The 18,086-nt window shown below is 46.5% G+C and overlaps 1 protein-coding gene across 2 annotated transcripts in view; it reads right to left on the bottom strand.

Annotated features, from left to right (window-relative positions):
- The window catches only part of actn4 (actinin, alpha 4), a 49,864-nt gene extending 32,011 nt beyond the window's left edge, over positions 1-17,853 (bottom strand). For both annotated transcript variants that reach the window (XM_084466997.1, XM_084466998.1), the window contains exon 1: positions 17,521-17,853. In XM_084466997.1, coding sequence (XP_084323123.1) covers positions 17,521-17,649 — 129 coding nt within the window. In that variant the 5' untranslated portion in view covers positions 17,650-17,853. The remainder of the gene's footprint in view (positions 1-17,520) is intronic.
- Between the last annotated feature and the right edge of the window lie 233 nt (positions 17,854-18,086).

The following is an 18,086-nucleotide window of genomic DNA, read 5'->3' as shown; positions in this document are numbered from 1 at the left end:
CAGGAAGACAGATAGGGAAGCCATGGATTAAGTAACCGATCCATCCACCACGGCCCACATCCCGACATGCAACAAACATGCAATGAACACACCCGTCAGTACTAGACTCTCAGGAGTGCCTTTCTGGAGGGGGGGGGGGGGGGGGGGAGGCCACTGTGAACCGCAGATGCTAGCGCTGCACGGTTAGCTTGCAGCCGTAATGTAAGCTGACCACAGAGACACTCGGCGGCCGCAGAAAGGTCAGTCATGTGTCATTTAACTACCGACCATGGAACGTATGTTTATCTTGATTTGTGTATTCAACGGCAGTTGAACAGTGAGCCGAGACGGTGACCCTACCGAGGCAGCCGACAGGATTTTTTTGGAGAATACCGATGGCCAAAAATGTACAGCGATAACACCCATATTTCAGTTCCTTTAAATCTCTACTATAGTAAAGACACATACACATACACTTTTTTTGTCCAGATAAGATCCCATTCAGGCGCCTCGTCGGAGCAGGCTAATGCCAGGAGACCAAACCAGGGTCATGGATAACGCCTGGAAATTGCCATTCAACCTGGCACAATGGAACGAGGCCTTGCCCATAGCAGACTTGTTCAGACAACATGGGGAGCCGTACAGATAAGCAGTGATTCATGGCCACTTGGATATTGTGTTTCGCCACAAGGCAAACAGAACCTATATAAATCTGCCCTTGGATAGGGAGAATTGTTTAGCATTAACAAATAAAAAGTTAGTCTCGCTCATGAGGCTTGTTTGTAAAAGGCGTGCTTACAAAAGAGGAAAGAGAGAATGAGTGATATTTGCAATTACAGAGTCTGTAATAAGTATTAAGTATTAACTCAAACTCTGACGGAAGATAAGGAGATTAAGGACCCAAAAGTTGAATTGTGTGGACGTCATATTTATTTATAAAGTCCTTCATCACAAGAACGTTCAAACAAGCAGGACTTTCAGGGTGGAATGTGTATGAGCGCTCACCAAGTGACCTCTGAAAAGAATCCGGAGTCTGAAAAGAACAAAAGTCAAGAGGAATCATGGAGTTAAAGACAGGAAACAGTCGCTCACAATCTTTGAAAGAAGACGCTTTTAATTAACTCGAATTTCAGGCAGTGGGGCAGAACCAAACTTGAGTAACCGAATCTCCTCTTCCCCCTCCCCCCCCCGATCTCCAAGCCTCGCTCTGCTTATGCGTTGTGTTGATATGATTCAGCAGGTCTGATACAGCTACTGTTCTCACTCCCCGTAATCCTAGATTATGTCAAAACAAAAAGGCAAAATGTACTATTAGGTCATGACCTTGAGAGACTGCAACAGTGCAGATGGGCGCAGTTCGTTCTGCCTCCCACAGGGGTGCAGGCGGTGGAAACCTCAAAGCTTCGCTATCACAAGTCAACAGAAACACACACACGGCCCACACAGGGCCCTCTGGTGAGTAAAACAAACATCTCTTTGACCCACTTCGTTGGTGCCCTTCAGGGAAGGCAACTCCTAACGGAAAAGGTTTCCAGTCACTCACTGACTCACACTGACCAGGACTTCTGTTGAGATTAGAAAATACACACACACACACACACACACACACACACACACACACACACACACACACACACACACACACACACACACACACACACACACACACACACATGGGGGTATTGACCAGTGCTGTTTAGTGGTAGATACGTGCCATTAGTGTCAAAGTTACAGTATCGTATTCATCAAATGTGCAGTATAACACAGGGTCATTCGGAACAATCCAATTCATGGAACATTGAGTGAGTGAGTGTTTCCACTGACAGTAACACCATCATTAGTAAGTTTCCCTCCATGTTTAGCAGCAGTACACTCTAAAGGCTGAACAGCCCTAGCAGAATCTCATCACATCAGAGTGCATTACAACAAGACTGTATGTTATAATACATGGTATTTCATTTGAGAAGGCCACAGGGAAACATAAGGTGTGAGACCAGGGCTTTGGGATGACCCACCAAGCAAGAATTCTGAAGCGGCACGCACACAGGTATTTGGTCTTTGTTGTTTTATTGATAAGGGATTTGAGAACCAGTGACAAGGTCCACAGAAATGATGACTAGATCATTTCACATTCCGGTCTCTGTGCTCACACCACAAACCAGGAAGCTGCTCAAGGTAGAGGCGTGAGAGGAGGGTGTAATAAAAAAAAAGTAGAGTTTCGTCTCTGTGGCCAAGCAGTGACTGAGCCATGGAGCCAGGTGTTGAAGGAGAATAAATCTGATGATGACAAAGACGCCCACGGAGATCCATCTGTGTGTTCACCAGCAGCACCGGGCCCCTACTACAGGAACCCGAGCCTGTCAAAGGTACGGCCCCGGGCCCCTGACTCAAAAGCTAGGTCGGACTCACGCATGACTGACATTGTAGCAGTGCACACGAGCAAGCCTCGGTGTAGCGAGTCAGCGTGGAAACTCGTTGGAAATAATGTGTGTATTTCTGTGCATCAATTTGTGTGCTCAAGCTCCCCTCTGATATCTGCACCCATGGACTGGTCTACGTCCTGTTTGTTCTTTAACCCCATGACCAGGTTACGGCAGGGCAACCATATCTTGTCAATACAAAGTCTGCAGCGTAATTTCCTCTTAAGGGACTTGCAGGGGAAGTTGTTGAGCAGGCGATGGAGAAGTGAAGACTCCTACAGCAGGGGATGCAACACATAAAATGCAGAAATGGAACAGAAAAGAGTTCACACACACACCGATGTAGCGATGGGAGTTATGCTCGCTTTAACATGCATGATACTCGGATGAAGAACCACTGAACTCAACAGAAGAAACGTGCTACCTCAACAGCCCTCTGGATGGAGGTGAATAAGGGTTCCACTCTGGGACTATGGTATTGCTCAGAGCCAGTTTGTCTCCTTAGCAGGTCCCTCCACAGTCCACACACACACACACACACACACACACACACACACACACACACACACACACACACACACACACACACACACACACACACACACACACACACACACACACACACACACACACACACACCAAACTAGCCTATCTTGAAGCAAACGTTGCTACAGTTTTATTAGCTAAATGGAAATCAGTACAGACATCTTGTAAAAATGAACTTAGCATTAAACGTAAATTTCACCACACACACACCGCTGTATCGCCAGAGTGACAGCGGGCCAACAGTCCATATAACGCCTCTGTGCTGAAATTCCTGGTGGGGGGAAGAAATGAGGCAAGGAAACCAGGATAGGAAACCAGGACGAGGAGAGAGAAGGATTAAAAGAAGGAAGGTAGAGAGTGTGTGTTTGTGTGTGTCATTTCTGAGCAGACATTTCAGAATGCATGTTCTCATACTTGACATTCCCACTTGACATACTCGTCATCTGTCACCAGTCACGTGACAAAGGAGAGGAGAAAGACCACAAAAATGAAAGTTGAAAGAGCAGGGTTCAAATGTTCATTATGTCAAATTGGACTCAAAAACAACCTTTCCCAAATATTGAAGGAAAATATTTTTGAACAATAAACAATCTGAAACTGGGGATGCAGAGGAAGAGAAAGAAGAGAAAGAGAGAAAGGGGGAGAAAGAGGGAGAAAGCGGGAGAGAGAATGTCAGCAACAATGTGGCTAAACGGGTGTTGCAGGCCAGCCCAGTAGCCCGGCAGCAGACAGCATTGTCACGGTAACAAGCTCTTCCTGTCCCTCCCCTGCCTGCCTTCCTTGCACACTTTTACCTTATAAGGCAACACACTTAACTGCCATTCACCACGACAACTGTGACGCAACGGGCCAACAAGGAGCAATGTCTGAAACGATATCAATCATTAAAAAGGAACGTGCACACCCGCATACATTCACACACGTGTGCGCAATTACACACAATCACACAAATACTCGAGGCACCTGAACATGCCTAGTGAACAAAGCCACTTACGAAACACACACACACACACACACACACATACCTGGTTGATCACATTAGGACAACGCCCGTTAACAAGAGAGACACTAGAAAACCCATCAGGTGGACTAATTTGTAAAACAACCTGGCTGCTTCAAGTGTGTGAACGTGCGTGTTCTGGAGAGCAGGAATGTGAAACGTCATTTCCCTCATCGTTTCACTGCTTCTTTTGCTTCCTATGGGGCAGCATAAACAGCAGAGAGAGAGGGGTGAGCGAGGGAGAGAGAGAGAGGATAGGGTCTGCAGTGGCTTCAATTTCCTGCTTCTGGATGGAGGCTAAAGACAGGCAAACCTGTGTGTGTGCGTGCGTGTGTCCCTCCTAGGCCTTTGGAGTGTGTATGAGTAAAGGACACACACACACACCTTTATTAGTCACTGGACCATGTCTGACACACATACATTTTATTAAGACAAATCAACACAAATAAGTTACTCTAATAGAACAGCTGAGGTTTGCTATTTAATGAGGAATATATAACCATACTAAATGACTGAGTGAGTTTGTGCAAGACCTGCATTCATCCATAAACACAAACCCTAGGGCTTGGCCCGTATGGTAGCCTATTTAATCCACATAGACACTCAACTCAGGAGGAGCATCAATGAGTCCAAATTCCTTTTGTTACCCGACAAGCTAACATAAGTCACACACACACACACACACACACACACACACACACACACACACACACACACACACACACACACACACACACACACACACACACACACACACACACACACACACACACACACACACACACACACACACACTTTACAAGATGCCGCCCCTCCCCAGTCTCTCTCTTTGGTTGGAGCGGTTCAGTCAATGTGTCTGGGACCTAGTAGTGCTACAGGACCGGTTCACCACTGGACACAGCAGTAGGATGGTAGGTAATAGTCGGCTCAAACAAGCACAGAGCCCTGAAAAGGATTGCTGGTGTCGTCTGATGGGCGTTTGACAGTTTTGGCCAGTAGGTTCCTCCATTGGCAGAGTCGCTTCAATGAAGGCCCTTTCACTGTGGGAGAGTGCGCTGGGCAATCTACTAATTGATGCAATAATATATATAACAGACAATATATATGGGACTATGGGAGATTAAGTTGTATAAATAATGCAATAATCAACATATTGATGAGACTAGATATAGTTATGGTTATAGGGTTATTTCCTGCTAGGAATCTTCTCCTCCCCCTGTCAGTAAAGGGTGAGTTAAAGGCTGAGTTAAAGGAGTTAAAATGTGATTTAAAGGGTGATTTAAAAAGGGTTTAAGAGTCTGTAAAAACAAAGATTTACACTGGTTCATGCAAAGCAGGAATTTAAATGGACAGGACACTGTTGGCTTAAAAACAAGGCCAGGGAAGTGAGCATGCACGACGATGGGTGCTGCAGGGTGGATAAAGAAATCAAGAGACGCGTTACAGAGCTCCACAGGAAACAACAGCTTCACACAGAGGGAAGCATGCTTGCAAATTACATCAGCTATAGGTGAGAAATCCCCCCACACATGCACGCAATCTACTTCACACATGTGTTGAGCCACGTCACAGCAGCAACAGAGCTTGCATTTACCCATATATGCACCATTTCCCTAGTGGTCCTGGTGAATTGGTTGTAGAACAAGCAGGATGTTCAGCAGTAGGGCCACAGAGGGAGGGAGAGAGAGAGGGGGAGAGGGGGAGAGAGAGAGAGGGGGAGTTTAGGGAAATCCCTAGAGGGAGCGAGTTGATTGGATCATGCAGGATCGGAGCCGTTAACAGATCCATCCCTCGGACTCATTCAGCACCGTGGGAAACTATCACTCTTTCCCATTGTCCTCATCAGCTGGTGGTGGGCTTTCCCTGACAAAAACCGACACCCATCTTTTACACCACGTTTATGAAGGTGAATCCATCAGTTTCGCGCCCTCCCCTGTACATTAGGCCACCGCTTTAGATTGTCATGGTTCTCTTTCAATGTTCATGTTGTCCTTTTTGCTTTGGCAATGCAGCCTAAATCTACATTTCCCCATTACCCCGACTGAATAGCAGTATTTGAACCCGCTGTGTTCCGTCTGCTAAGCATGTCCAGGAGTGAAACCCAGCAGCCGCCACAGCAGCAAGGCAGCAAGGCTGGGTTTGATTGGGGGTTTTGCGTGTCGCCGAGCACTGGGCCAAACCCAGCGGTCTACACTAGGCGCCTTTGTGCAGAGCCCCTGACGACAACTTTTTACAAGTGGTTGCTAGGCTGACGAGGCAGGCATCGGCTGGTCGGATACGAGAACGCGGGGTTCACCCCTCCACGCAGAGAGGGAGGGGCGCTTGGTTGTAGCATTAGCCGCTATGGGGGAGACGTATGGAATGGGAGCCACGTGCCTGCCTCAGCCTTCTGCCTCAGCCTTCTGCCTCAGCCAAACGGTAACACAGACAGCCGACATGCCACCTTAATAAGATAGATAAATGCTACACGGTATCGGACTAAAGAGGAGTGCCTGTTTTACCACCGGGTGTGATGTTGGTTAGCCATTACAAGCCATTTCAAAATCGACTCATTTGGGACGTCACACATGTCCATCCAGATGGATGATGGATGAGTCAGCAGCATGCCAGTCTTCCCAGTGGACCGTACCCAATGGTATACTGATTTATCCTATGCATCATTCCAAAACATAGGAGGCTGTTGTAACTGGTTCCACCCAGGTCACGTGGACCTCATAGTTATGTTTTCCACTCTGCATGACCCTGGCTAACATTTGACGGTTTAATGCTTCACTAGTCGCTTTATATATGCATGAGTCAAACCCTTGACCACTATGTGTTTCACATGGGTAACCACAACCAAAAAAAAAAAAAAACGGACTTCCTCTCTTTTTCTAGTAGCACAGCAAAGAGAAGCACATCTCTCTCCCCCTCCCCCTCAGGTTCTGTCACTCCCCTAAGAACCGAGGCGGCGAACATCATGTCTCGATCCCCGCTGTGTTTTCCCTTGCGGAGAGAGGCTTCGTCTCAGTGGAAGATAAAATAAAATAACTTGAAGCTCAGAGGAAGGCCCGGCTCAGTGCTAACCCTAACCAGCACTGCAGTGTCTAATGGGGCTGAACTCTGGAAGAACACGTGGAACATGCCTCTCATCGGGACAGATTGCCCAGTAGCTAATGGCGGGGTGGGAGTTCGGGCCTTCGTGTTCAGATCCTATTTCTTGTTAACGTAGCACCGGGAACAAGCAATGAACAGTCACTTCCTCTGTACTCTGGCTCCGTCTCGTCCACCATCGCACCAGCTGGGGGTCTTAATTGCCCGTCACTTTACAATGCGCATGACATGATGCGACGCATAGGAGCTCGCCGTCTCTGGACCAGCCTCCTACTGCGTCTCCTCGTGTTTCCACAGAGGTGTCATATACGAGACGCTGCGCCCGGATCCTATTACCACATGAGGTTTCAAGTATTTTCCAAATTGGAGAACAAATTCTTCCCGTCTGTCTGTCGGTCCATTTCTGTCGATTTTTCCACCTAACCTCAAACATCCCTGTCCTCTCTGGACAAGCGTCTGGTGGTGCAGTGCATCCAGCCTGTCTGGCTGTTTGACATTTTGCCTCATGGCATGCGGTCTCCGAAGGCCCCCCCTGTCTACAGCAGAGATAAATCATCAGACCCGCAGCGGTCCCCAGAATACACTGAGACACAAACACACACTCTCCAGTCAGTGAGAGGCTCGGGGGCTGGAAGGCTCCACCGCATGGACCAAGCAAAACAATATCACTCGGCAGCGCCTGCAGACTCAGTGCGGCTAGATTACACATCGTCTGAATACAGCGGTGCTGATCGCTGGTGTGTGCATGGCTATGGTCCTGTTCAAACATGGGACTTTTAGACCCATGGTCACTCATGCCTGACACACAATGAGGATACAAAAACCTCACAAGCGACACATATGACCACACAAACCTAGGAGACGGAGACGACACAAGCGCCGCCACCAAAGAGGGAGTCTGTGCGATGATAGGAAACAAGAGTAGGAAAGTGTCAACGACAACACTTCTGACGGAGAGAGTGCTGCGCAGGAATTCAGAGAGAGTTGGTTTACTTTGTGGGAAGGGAGGATGGATGATTAAATGTTTGCGGTCGATTCAGTGGGGCATGGCAGTCAGGGTAAATATTTAATGATACTGTAATGTGTTGTGGAACTTATATGGGTAGACGGACGCCGAGAGATAAGCAAAACCGCTGGGCCAAGTGGAAAAACAGTACCCACAGTTCCTTTACAATGTTTCTCCCCTCCTACTGGTCATATGCCCGCAGCCTTTCTGCTGGATTTGGTCAATCGACTGGCAGGTGCTAGAGGCCACCAAATGTCTACTTTCAGGAGAGTGTGTGAGTGCGAGCAAGAGTGTGTGTGGCCTTTAGCCTAGTGCCCTAGTTAGCATGCTGTTAAATAATATAGCAGGTAGCTAGCAGAAGAAATCAGAGACACATGGACACTTGAAAAGCATTGTCAGTCTTTGCTACCTACAAAAAGGCACAGTCTGGATAACACGTAACCACTTGTGAGGCCCTGCTATTAGAACAATGTTCTGTCCCTCTTTTTTCAATCAATAGATGTATTTTGGGCTGAGTTGCACTGGCAACCAGGCGTGCATCATTTCTTATCAGTTGTTAGCTATACATCAAGGGAAGTGTCAATTTGGACATAGTACCATGAGCAGCTGCCTCAGTGTAGCATGCCTGGCTGGATCGGCTGCCACAAGTATCGCTGTCCACAACCAGACATGCCCATTGCTGTTATACGTTGCCCACAATTCAATGCAAAAGTTGGGGGATCGGGATGCGGTTCTGGTCACGCACAGCACCTGCCGGCTTCCATGACAACAGGCAGGCATGCAAACTGGTTTGGGGTGAGAAAGGTGAGAATGATGCGTGAGCCAAGGAAAACACAGACCCACTAGGGGGTTCCAGGGTTATACTCTGGGGAGTTAAAAAAATTCTATATAAAAAGATTATATATTAAAAAAAATTATATAAAAAAAAATTATATTAAATAAATAAATAAATAAAAATTGACCTGCGCACAAATGTTTTTTTTGGACCTGCGCGCGCATCTTTTTTTTTTGGACCTGCGCACATCTTTTTTTTCTGTGCCCCGCTGTGGTGTCGACAGCACAGAGCTCCGGTACCGTTAGAGGACAGCGGTGGTTTCTTTCAGCTTGTATTGTATTCCAATTTTAGCGAAAAACACACATAACATTAGCTTGAAAGAAAAAACTGTTTAAGGATGCTTATCTTTGCGTGAATTTTGGGATGACTCGACTGCCAATGACTTCAAGTTGGTTGTGTTTTAACCGGTGATTGTTGCGCCAAACTGTTTACAAAGGGACACTTGCTTGCGACGCAGCAAGTGCCTGCTAGTTGACCTGCCGGGCGGGACGATCAGTACCCCACATAAAGAGCTTAGTTCTGATTGGATCGCTTCCCAAATCGTCCCGCTTACATTTTCATCTAGTTTTTAATTTGTTAACGAAAGTGTCAAAAGATTTCGTCATAGTTTTTTTTTTTTTATTTAGTTATCGTCTCGTTTTCGTCAGACTGTAGACCCCCCCCCCACCCCCAATGTTTTCTCAATGGATCTCCACGAATCACACAAGTGGCCAATTTTGTTTAAAAAACGGTGAATTTCGCCGAAAGGTGACTAGTTTGCATGCCTGAACAGGGGATAATCTAGCCATCTGAGCGAGGATAGAATGAGTATAATCTCTACACTGGCAGTGAGTGTGTGTTTCCACGTGTGTAAGGGTGGTCCACCAGATGTCGTACAGTTCAAATCATATAAAACAAAATAAAAAAGGCTTTTCCCATGATGTAAGCTCAACATGCCTCTGCCAGTACCAAGCCACGCGATGATTTATGGCTCCATCTCACCTCATCAGACAGACAGGTGGTAACAACCCCCGCCCACCACATCCACCTATACACCATGTGTGAGAACTGCACTGGTGCCGAGTGGAGTTCAACTACAGACAAGACGGTGCTTGTAGCGAGACGCACGGCAAACAGTTTCTGAGAACGCCGCTCTCCCCAACGTTTCCATCGCTGCGGTTTGGCCGTCTACTCCTCTCGTAACACATTCTTAGTAATTCTGTTTCTCACTGTGTGACTGTAGGTGAGAATAGAGTTAACATGAGGTTTCGCAGAAGAGATCGCCCATAGCAACAACCCACACACAGTGAATTAAGTGCTGGTTGTGTGCCTGTGTCACATTTCCTGCATTGTAGTGTTCAATACTTCATGCAACAAGGCCTCAACGTGCCTTTAGATGACGAACGTGCCATTTTAAATGGGTCTCGATTCAGAATAATTTCCTTCAAAAGTGGCTTAATTTTACTAGCCGTCTACCTACCTACCTACCCTCCCCCCCAACACACACACACACACACACACACAGTATGTTTAACTCTGCAGTGTTTAGAAGCAAGAGAATGCCACAGCTATGTGACTGTAAAGGGACCAAGCTAGTGCAAGTGCAAGTCACCCCCCCCTCCCCAACACACACACAGCCCCCCACCCTCAATACCCCTTTACACAGGCATCTAAACACACATCGCCACACCTAAACACACATGCCTTTGTTGTCAAGCCTTGCCTGGAAGCCAGCAGACTCTCTCTCTCTCCTGCTCTCACAAAACACATGTGGTTTGTGCTCGCTCTACAGGTTGGGATCTCTTAGGGGCCAACAATAAATCAAATAAAAACGATTTGACAAAAACAAAAACGATCCAAAGAAGATATGGGGCTTGTCTACTCTTGAATTGTTCAAGTACAATAGGTATCATGCAGAGATAACTTGCAGCACACACCTGGTAGAATCAGGTTGGAGCCATGAGCTTGTTTGGTGGCCATCTCAAAATACCAGACGCACAAGCAATACTTAAAATCACAGAACTGTAGTGCGTGTTTGCTGCTTAAGCGATTAGTAGATCTACAAAAACACAATTTAATGAATTGCTTTATTCAATTATCATCATCTCCCAGTCCCGACATAAAGGAAGTCTACATGCGAGGGAGAACCTCCCGGCATGGATATTGGCAGCTGCCCAAAGGGAAGGCCTTATCCGCCATTGTAGCTGACGACAGTTCCTCGGAAGGAAATGCCATACTCTAATCCCGGCGACAACCATGCCCGGCACCAGGCCTAGCCCATGTGAAACACACCCAGATTCACTGCTTTTGTAATCTCAGATCCAGCAGTCCTACGTTCTAGCAGAACCTCTGGGGGCCAGGCACAGAGCCTAGGGCGGGGGGGGGGGGGTTAACACCATTTCCCGTTTCCTTGGAGATATTCTAGCAGAGAAAAAAAAAAAAAACTGGGCCAGTTGAAGAAGCTTTCACAAGTGTGTTTATACAGTGGCCAGTCTACACACTGGTTTGATTTGAAACCTTAAGCCACTTTATTAGTTTACTACAGCTTGCCGAGTAAGTGTTTGGCAATAACACACTTCCAGAAACATGATCGGTCGAAACAAATATCACGGCAAGAATGTGAAACGCCCGGTTCACCATATTTGCGCTTGTCTGCAGACGTTGTGGGACTACACATTTGGGACATCGGTTGACAGCTTTGTTTGTACCTAACGCTGTCTTTAACCCTGCCATGTTCATACTACAGTACCAACGGCGTGGGTGTGTGTTAGCCCTTTAGCTCCATAAACGCCTGCCAGATAACAAGGGATTAGGCCTTTAAACCACAAAGTCCCATCGCCAACATCGGTCAACCGTTAGTCACCTGATACGTGCGACGAACGGAAAACCTTTTTTAGGGTAGGGTGATATATTATAAGAGAAGCATTGAGGAAGTTGGACAATGTACCGTTATACAACATCCGTGAGGCACACTAAAGAATTACACAGGTACAATATAAAGTTAGTACTTGACATCAGACACATATTTTAAACATGTGACACATCCAGGGGAAATGTGCTTATTCGGTAGTTGTTCATAAGGAATATAAGCCCTTATTATGACGCATAACGACTAAACACGGGGTTTACATCCGCTGATTTAAGGGGTAGAAATGATTTGTTACAGTTATGTTTGTTACAGCTATACTTTTTACCACCTCATCCTTCCAACAGGCCAACTATTACAGTGCAGTTAAACACCGACCCCCCCCACCCCCTCCCAAAAGTACAACCCCACCCCCTCTTTAGCAAGAGACCCCTCCTCCTTCTGGCCGAGTAGACTACAATGGCCTACCGATGGAATGTTTCCCCGCTCGCTCACTCACTGTGGTTTGTGGGAGAGAGACAGAGGGAGAAAAGGGCAAGGGGAGGGAGAGAGAGTGAGCGAGAGAGCTCGGATTCCATTGTCCTACAGCGAGCCGCGTTCGCCAGCTGACTGCCTTTGGCTGAGTGAGCGCCCGGTTGGTAGTTGGGTTCTGGATCGGAGTGTCTCCGGGATAAATGGGATGCCACAGCTGGCCCGGGATCAGCTGGGAATGAGGGGGATTACAGCGTGTGTAGCTCCCTGATCTCGGGGTGACCCCGGCTGCTTATTGGATGCCGTCCAGGATATTGTCAGGGAAATAGGGCGTGGCAACATGTCAATGGTATAGAATCATTTCACTGAGATTGCAACAACAGTAAGACATTGTACGACTACATATTGTAGTCCAAGTAAGAAAAGTTGACATTAAGAGGTTAAAATATTGCTGTTGCCAGCTACTAAATGACCACACATAAATATCAGTTTATATGATTCAACATTAGATTTTTAATTCACAAGATCATCATCTTGAAAAATCAATCATCTGTCAAATGTCCTTCAGATAGCAAGGTAATAAGTTCCGGAGTTCCATTGGTCCATTGGTCTTGATGATGTAATCTAGGGAACTGGACTCTTACGAAGGCTTGCCAGTCAAACAAAATAATGCGTATAATCCAGGCAAATATCCGCTACACTAGTGGTCAATTGAAAAGGATCGCAGGCAATAGAGGATCGCAAGGTCGGGGAGATTAGAGGCTTTAATCTGCATTCAGAGGTTAGCAATGTGGCACACAGATAGCAGCATGATAAGAACAAGGTTAGCCTATTGTTTCAGCTTGTTTACAGGAAAAACAGCAGAGGGCAGAACAAACGAAAGGATCTGCAGGACAAACATTGTCATTCACACAGTTCCATTTCTTTGATAGTGGAAAAGGTGAGACTAACATGCAAACGCCGTAAAAAACCCAAGACGGAGGTCTACAGAATGACGCTTTGAGAGAGTGAATTCCTGAAATAAACCCCACACCCCAATCAGGTCTATCCTGCTACACGGCATCAGCCAATCACGCCACATACAAAAGAAGGAAAAATAAAACCAGCCAATCAAAGCGGCTGCCACTCCTCAACACATTCTATTGTGAGATTGGAGAGTCTCGTGCTAGGAGGCGTCCGCTCTCCTCCAACAAACGGCTTCCTTCTTCTACTGTTCCTCATTAGAAAGGGTGGAATGGCTGGAGGGCCGATAGCCGTAGTAGTCCTAGCAATAGGTCAATGGTGATGGCACAGAGCATTATTCTTAGCACTCCTTCAGTAAAATGTCTCCTCTCACTTGCCAAGCGACTGCTTTGGCCGGCCTGCCAGTCACACCAGAAGCATGTGACAGTGGGCGGGACTTAACAAACCGACATTGTTCCCAAGCTGCCCACCTTGGCCGCAATGGAAATATATACGTGTGTGTGTGTGTGTGTGTGTGTGTGTGTGTGTGTGTGTGTGTGTGTGTGTGTGTGTTAGAGGTGGAAAGTATTGACTAACTCGATCATCATGTCTGTGATATTTCCAACCCAATGCTCTCTGTGATACTTTGGAATTGAGCACGTTAACACTTAAATGGCCAGTATAAAAACTAAAAAAAGTGATGTGATAGTCCAATTTAACCAAGAAAGATAATTGGAAAGCACATGAAAACCTAAGCCTTTATCACAGTCTTACACTTACAAAACTGCCCAAACTAGTTTCATATTACAACTTGACAATATGAATACAGGCCAGGCTAGTTAAGCATTCATATAGACATAGGCGTAAATTTAGGCAGCGGGCCTGCTGATGCAAGTCGACCAACAACAGAGATCGTAAAGGAGAAAATGCATACAAAACGCAGACTAAGCATTCAGTGTGGTTTCTTAATAGAAGGCCCACTCCCTTGCTTACAGTAAACGCCAGGTCTTCAACAGAGGTGCCAACCTTTGTTAAAATGTACAAGGAACAGTTGCATCATATCCTATGTCGCAGGGATTTTTTTTATTCAAACGTCTGCTTTATTATAAAGAGATGAAAGTGCATACGTCAATTGCCTAGGTCCAGTCAGAAGGGGCTGACTCAAATTAAACACTTATGAATGGCCAATATACCACACACAAGAAACATTTTAACATCACAAATCACAAAGCCACCTGTCCAGTTCCTTCTACTGTGGCGTTCATGAGGAGTTTGTATATACTAGAGCAGGAAGTCAAACTCAACTGGGGGAGGTTGGTCTCTCAAGTCTGTTCTGAGACCAGTGGGCCTGAATCACACCCCTTCCAAAGCAGGCTAGGGTCTGGGCCTTATTCACCTAACCCACATGTTTATTTCAAAGCTTGCTGGGTGGGGGGGACGTCGACTGAAAGCAGCATTCTCCATTTAGTTCCCCCAACCAAGATGGAACCAAGTTGGCCTCTAGGGGATAATTGCCCAATGAGACTGTTATTGACAAAAGCTGATGGAAAACTAATGCTTTCAAGTCAAACAAGTCATCAAAACCACAAATGGCACTGACGCATCGCTAGTGAATGAAATGCTGGTGAGGCCGATCGCTGTTCATTGCCTCATGAGACAAAGTGCTGAAAAAAACAAACATAAAGCCAAGAAAATACACAAACATGACGCAAGGACATAGATGTCCAGGGACTTGGATTCCATGGGTGGATTTGGTGTTCTTGAGTCCATGCCAAGGCCTTGGTTATTTAATTGGCATGTCTCACCTCGGTCATTGCATCCATTCTGGGTCGACCGCCTGAACGCCCAGAGAATACAGAGAATACAGCCTGTCTAGATTTGCATTTTAACCACGGACCATCACGATTGCTTCCTACATAGATAGCAGAGGAAATACATTTTCATAACGATTAAAACTGACAGCTTCTGATTGGCCAGGGATTGAGACTGCGTTCTGAGAACTACAACGCCCACCATGTCTATACAGGATGTTAGACCACAGCCCAGTACTGGTGTAAAGATCCCATCATAACATGAACCATATGCAAACCTTAGTGACCATCTTGCTTCTAAGCACTTGGGTGGGGGAACAGAATTGGCCGCTAGGTGATTAGGGCCCATTGTGGCTGCTCGGCTTACTGTTTAAATGTCCAATATTCTCAGCATTTGCATCAACCAGACATCTTTAATCAACTTCTGCCTCAGACACTCTGTTAGGTGAACTGCCTCACTTCCTGTGCCACTTAACAATTTCCTGCAATAGATTCAGTACCTCCAAATATGCAGTACTTCTGTTTGTCTCAGGCCATGGCAAGTAGTGCTTGGTAAAGAAAAGTGGATCAGTAGATACAATTCAATGCCAATATTCTCTAATAAAAGCTCCAAAAGAACTGTCAAGTTAGTGTTGAGGATTTGCATGTTGCCTAGTCTAGGGAGTTTGCAAGGGAAGAGTGGTGGAGTCACTGCACACTTCAACGTGTTTGGGCATGCGGGCAATGCCTCTCTCGTGAGAAACTACATAATTACAGGTTTGTCAGTCAAGCAGAGCTCAGCCTGGGAGAAGAAGAGTGACAAGGTGAGGTTATTGACCATCTTATACAAATGGACAACTGGATGTTGTAGACTAAAGCTAGACAGCAGTGCTATTCTGAACAGTGCATGTTGGGTTACCGACAGTTTTTCTAATATTGTTGCGCAACATTGTAAATGAATGACAGAGTGCCCTCGTAAAAATCAATAAAATAAAAATAAAAACGCCTTGAGAACCAACTCTACTCAAATACGTGACTAAAACATAACGATATAGGCTCGGACTTGTCATTGTGGACTTTTTCCATATAAAAACAACAAAGACAAACCTATTCCCACACTCATTAAATCCGGTGTGTGTGTGTGTGTGTGTGTGTGTGTGTGTGTGTGTGTGTGTGTGTGTCCTATTTTTACGCAATAACTGGCACAGCAAGGGTGAATACACCACAGGAATGTGCCCTTGGTTCCCCCACCTCCCAGGCCAACATAACTCAAACTTGGCTGAAACAAAACCTTTTCTCAATCTCGGCTATGTTACACCCGTCAATGTTCCCTGGTATTCTCAATTTTTTGTTTGTGAGCGATGCACCAATACAAAAAAGATTATCTTGACGCTATTTGTGTCAATATTTGCCCGCGTTAACATGTTCCCATGGACTGGAAAGGAAATTAGCCGACGTATAAACTTTGGTCTAGGTGGCCTCTGGACAAACATTGTGCAAACATCGTAACCTCCATGACATGGCTGTGTTGAAATGACAGCAGATGAGAAGTTCACCGCGTTGACTTTATAACGATGCATAATCATGTATCTTTACAGAAAATAGATAAAAGATCGGTATGCTGTCAGTCCGGGAGAAACAATGCTAGTCATATGGCTAGTCGGTGAATCACGTCAAACGGAGACCCGGCCCAGTTAGCCAGCCACACACACACACACACACACACACACACACACACACACACACACACACACACACACACACACACACACACACACACACACACACACACACACACACACACACACACACACACACACACACACACACACACACACACACACACACACACACACACACACACACGTTCTTCCACTCGACTGACTCACCAGTCACCGCATCTCGATTTTTTTTCAGCGACTCCTCATACACATAGTGATTTAAATTCGTAATCATGCCTTGGTGGTAAAGCGGGTCAGCAGCACCCTGTGCGGTGCTTGGTAGCCCATGATGGGGTGATTGTATGGGAAGGCCGTGGCGATGTGCAGCAGAGAAAGGCGACTTGGCAGTGGAAACTAAACGCTTCTCACTCTTATCGGCCTGCTAGAAGCGCAGTGGCACGATTAAATCCCACACACACAAACTCAACTCCGTTTGCTATTTTTAAAGCCAGAACACGATATGATCGCCAAGACGCATTAGGTTAATCATATGCCCCCTTGTAATCGCTTGTAAAATGTGTTGAGAAGGAGTCCGTCCAACATTAAAACAGCAGCTACACAGCAGATTAGCAGCAGACCGCTGGAGGCTGGCTTCATTCAAAGCGGGGAGTGGAGTTACAACTGAAGCAGAGCATCAAACCCCAGGGAAAAGACCCACTCGGGATCCGTGTCCAACGGATAGCGGACACCAATAAAGTAGTTATAGTTTAGACGTATAGTTCCTGTGATTTGCCGGACAGTAGCCAAGCAGGGCCCACATTGAATTCCGCGACCTCTCCATCCCTCTCCCTGCCATTTTTTCACTCCGGTTGCTCCGTCAGCCTCACCCTTCTCGGTACCCCCGGTTCGGTCATCCCCGACTCGGTTCCTACCTTTCTTTGCTGCTTCTCCCAGGCGGGGTCCAGCAGCAGGTCGCGATCCCAGTCATTCTCTTGCTCCATGTAGATCGGTGCTCCTCCGGCCGTGTATTGTTGGTTATTGGCAGCGTGGTAATCTACCATATCAGCTTGGAAAACCTATGTAAGAACGTGAGCTATGCAATTTATTTTTCAATTTATATTATCCAAAATTAAAAGGAAATGTGTCCCAGTTGGGCGGTAAGGGCGGCGGGAGTTCTCCTGCTTCGGTCGGGAATATCCGGTTGAAGCAGTGTGGAAATCCCTGCTGCTGTAGGAAGAATGCTTTCTCCACCCGCGGAGGGAATGGTGTGGTAGGGAGGAACCAGCCGCTCCTACCACTGGCCTACGTAGCCTCCGCACGTCTTATGAATATTCATGAACCCCTTCTGAATGTGGGCCAGTGTGACCGAACGTCAGCCCAGCGGACGCGCGCTGTCTGCCCCCGAATGGAAACGTACAAAAGTACAGCCTGGCAGAATACTGTTTTTTAACTTTATGATTGGCAATACTGCTGCATATTTTGGGGGGTTTTCTAACGT

Source organism: Micromesistius poutassou (assembly GCF_964030765.1).
Source record: "Micromesistius poutassou genome assembly, chromosome: 4".
Classification (NCBI taxonomy): domain Eukaryota; kingdom Metazoa; phylum Chordata; class Actinopteri; order Gadiformes; family Gadidae; genus Micromesistius; species Micromesistius poutassou.
This window is presented reverse-complemented; position numbering and strand designations above follow the sequence as displayed.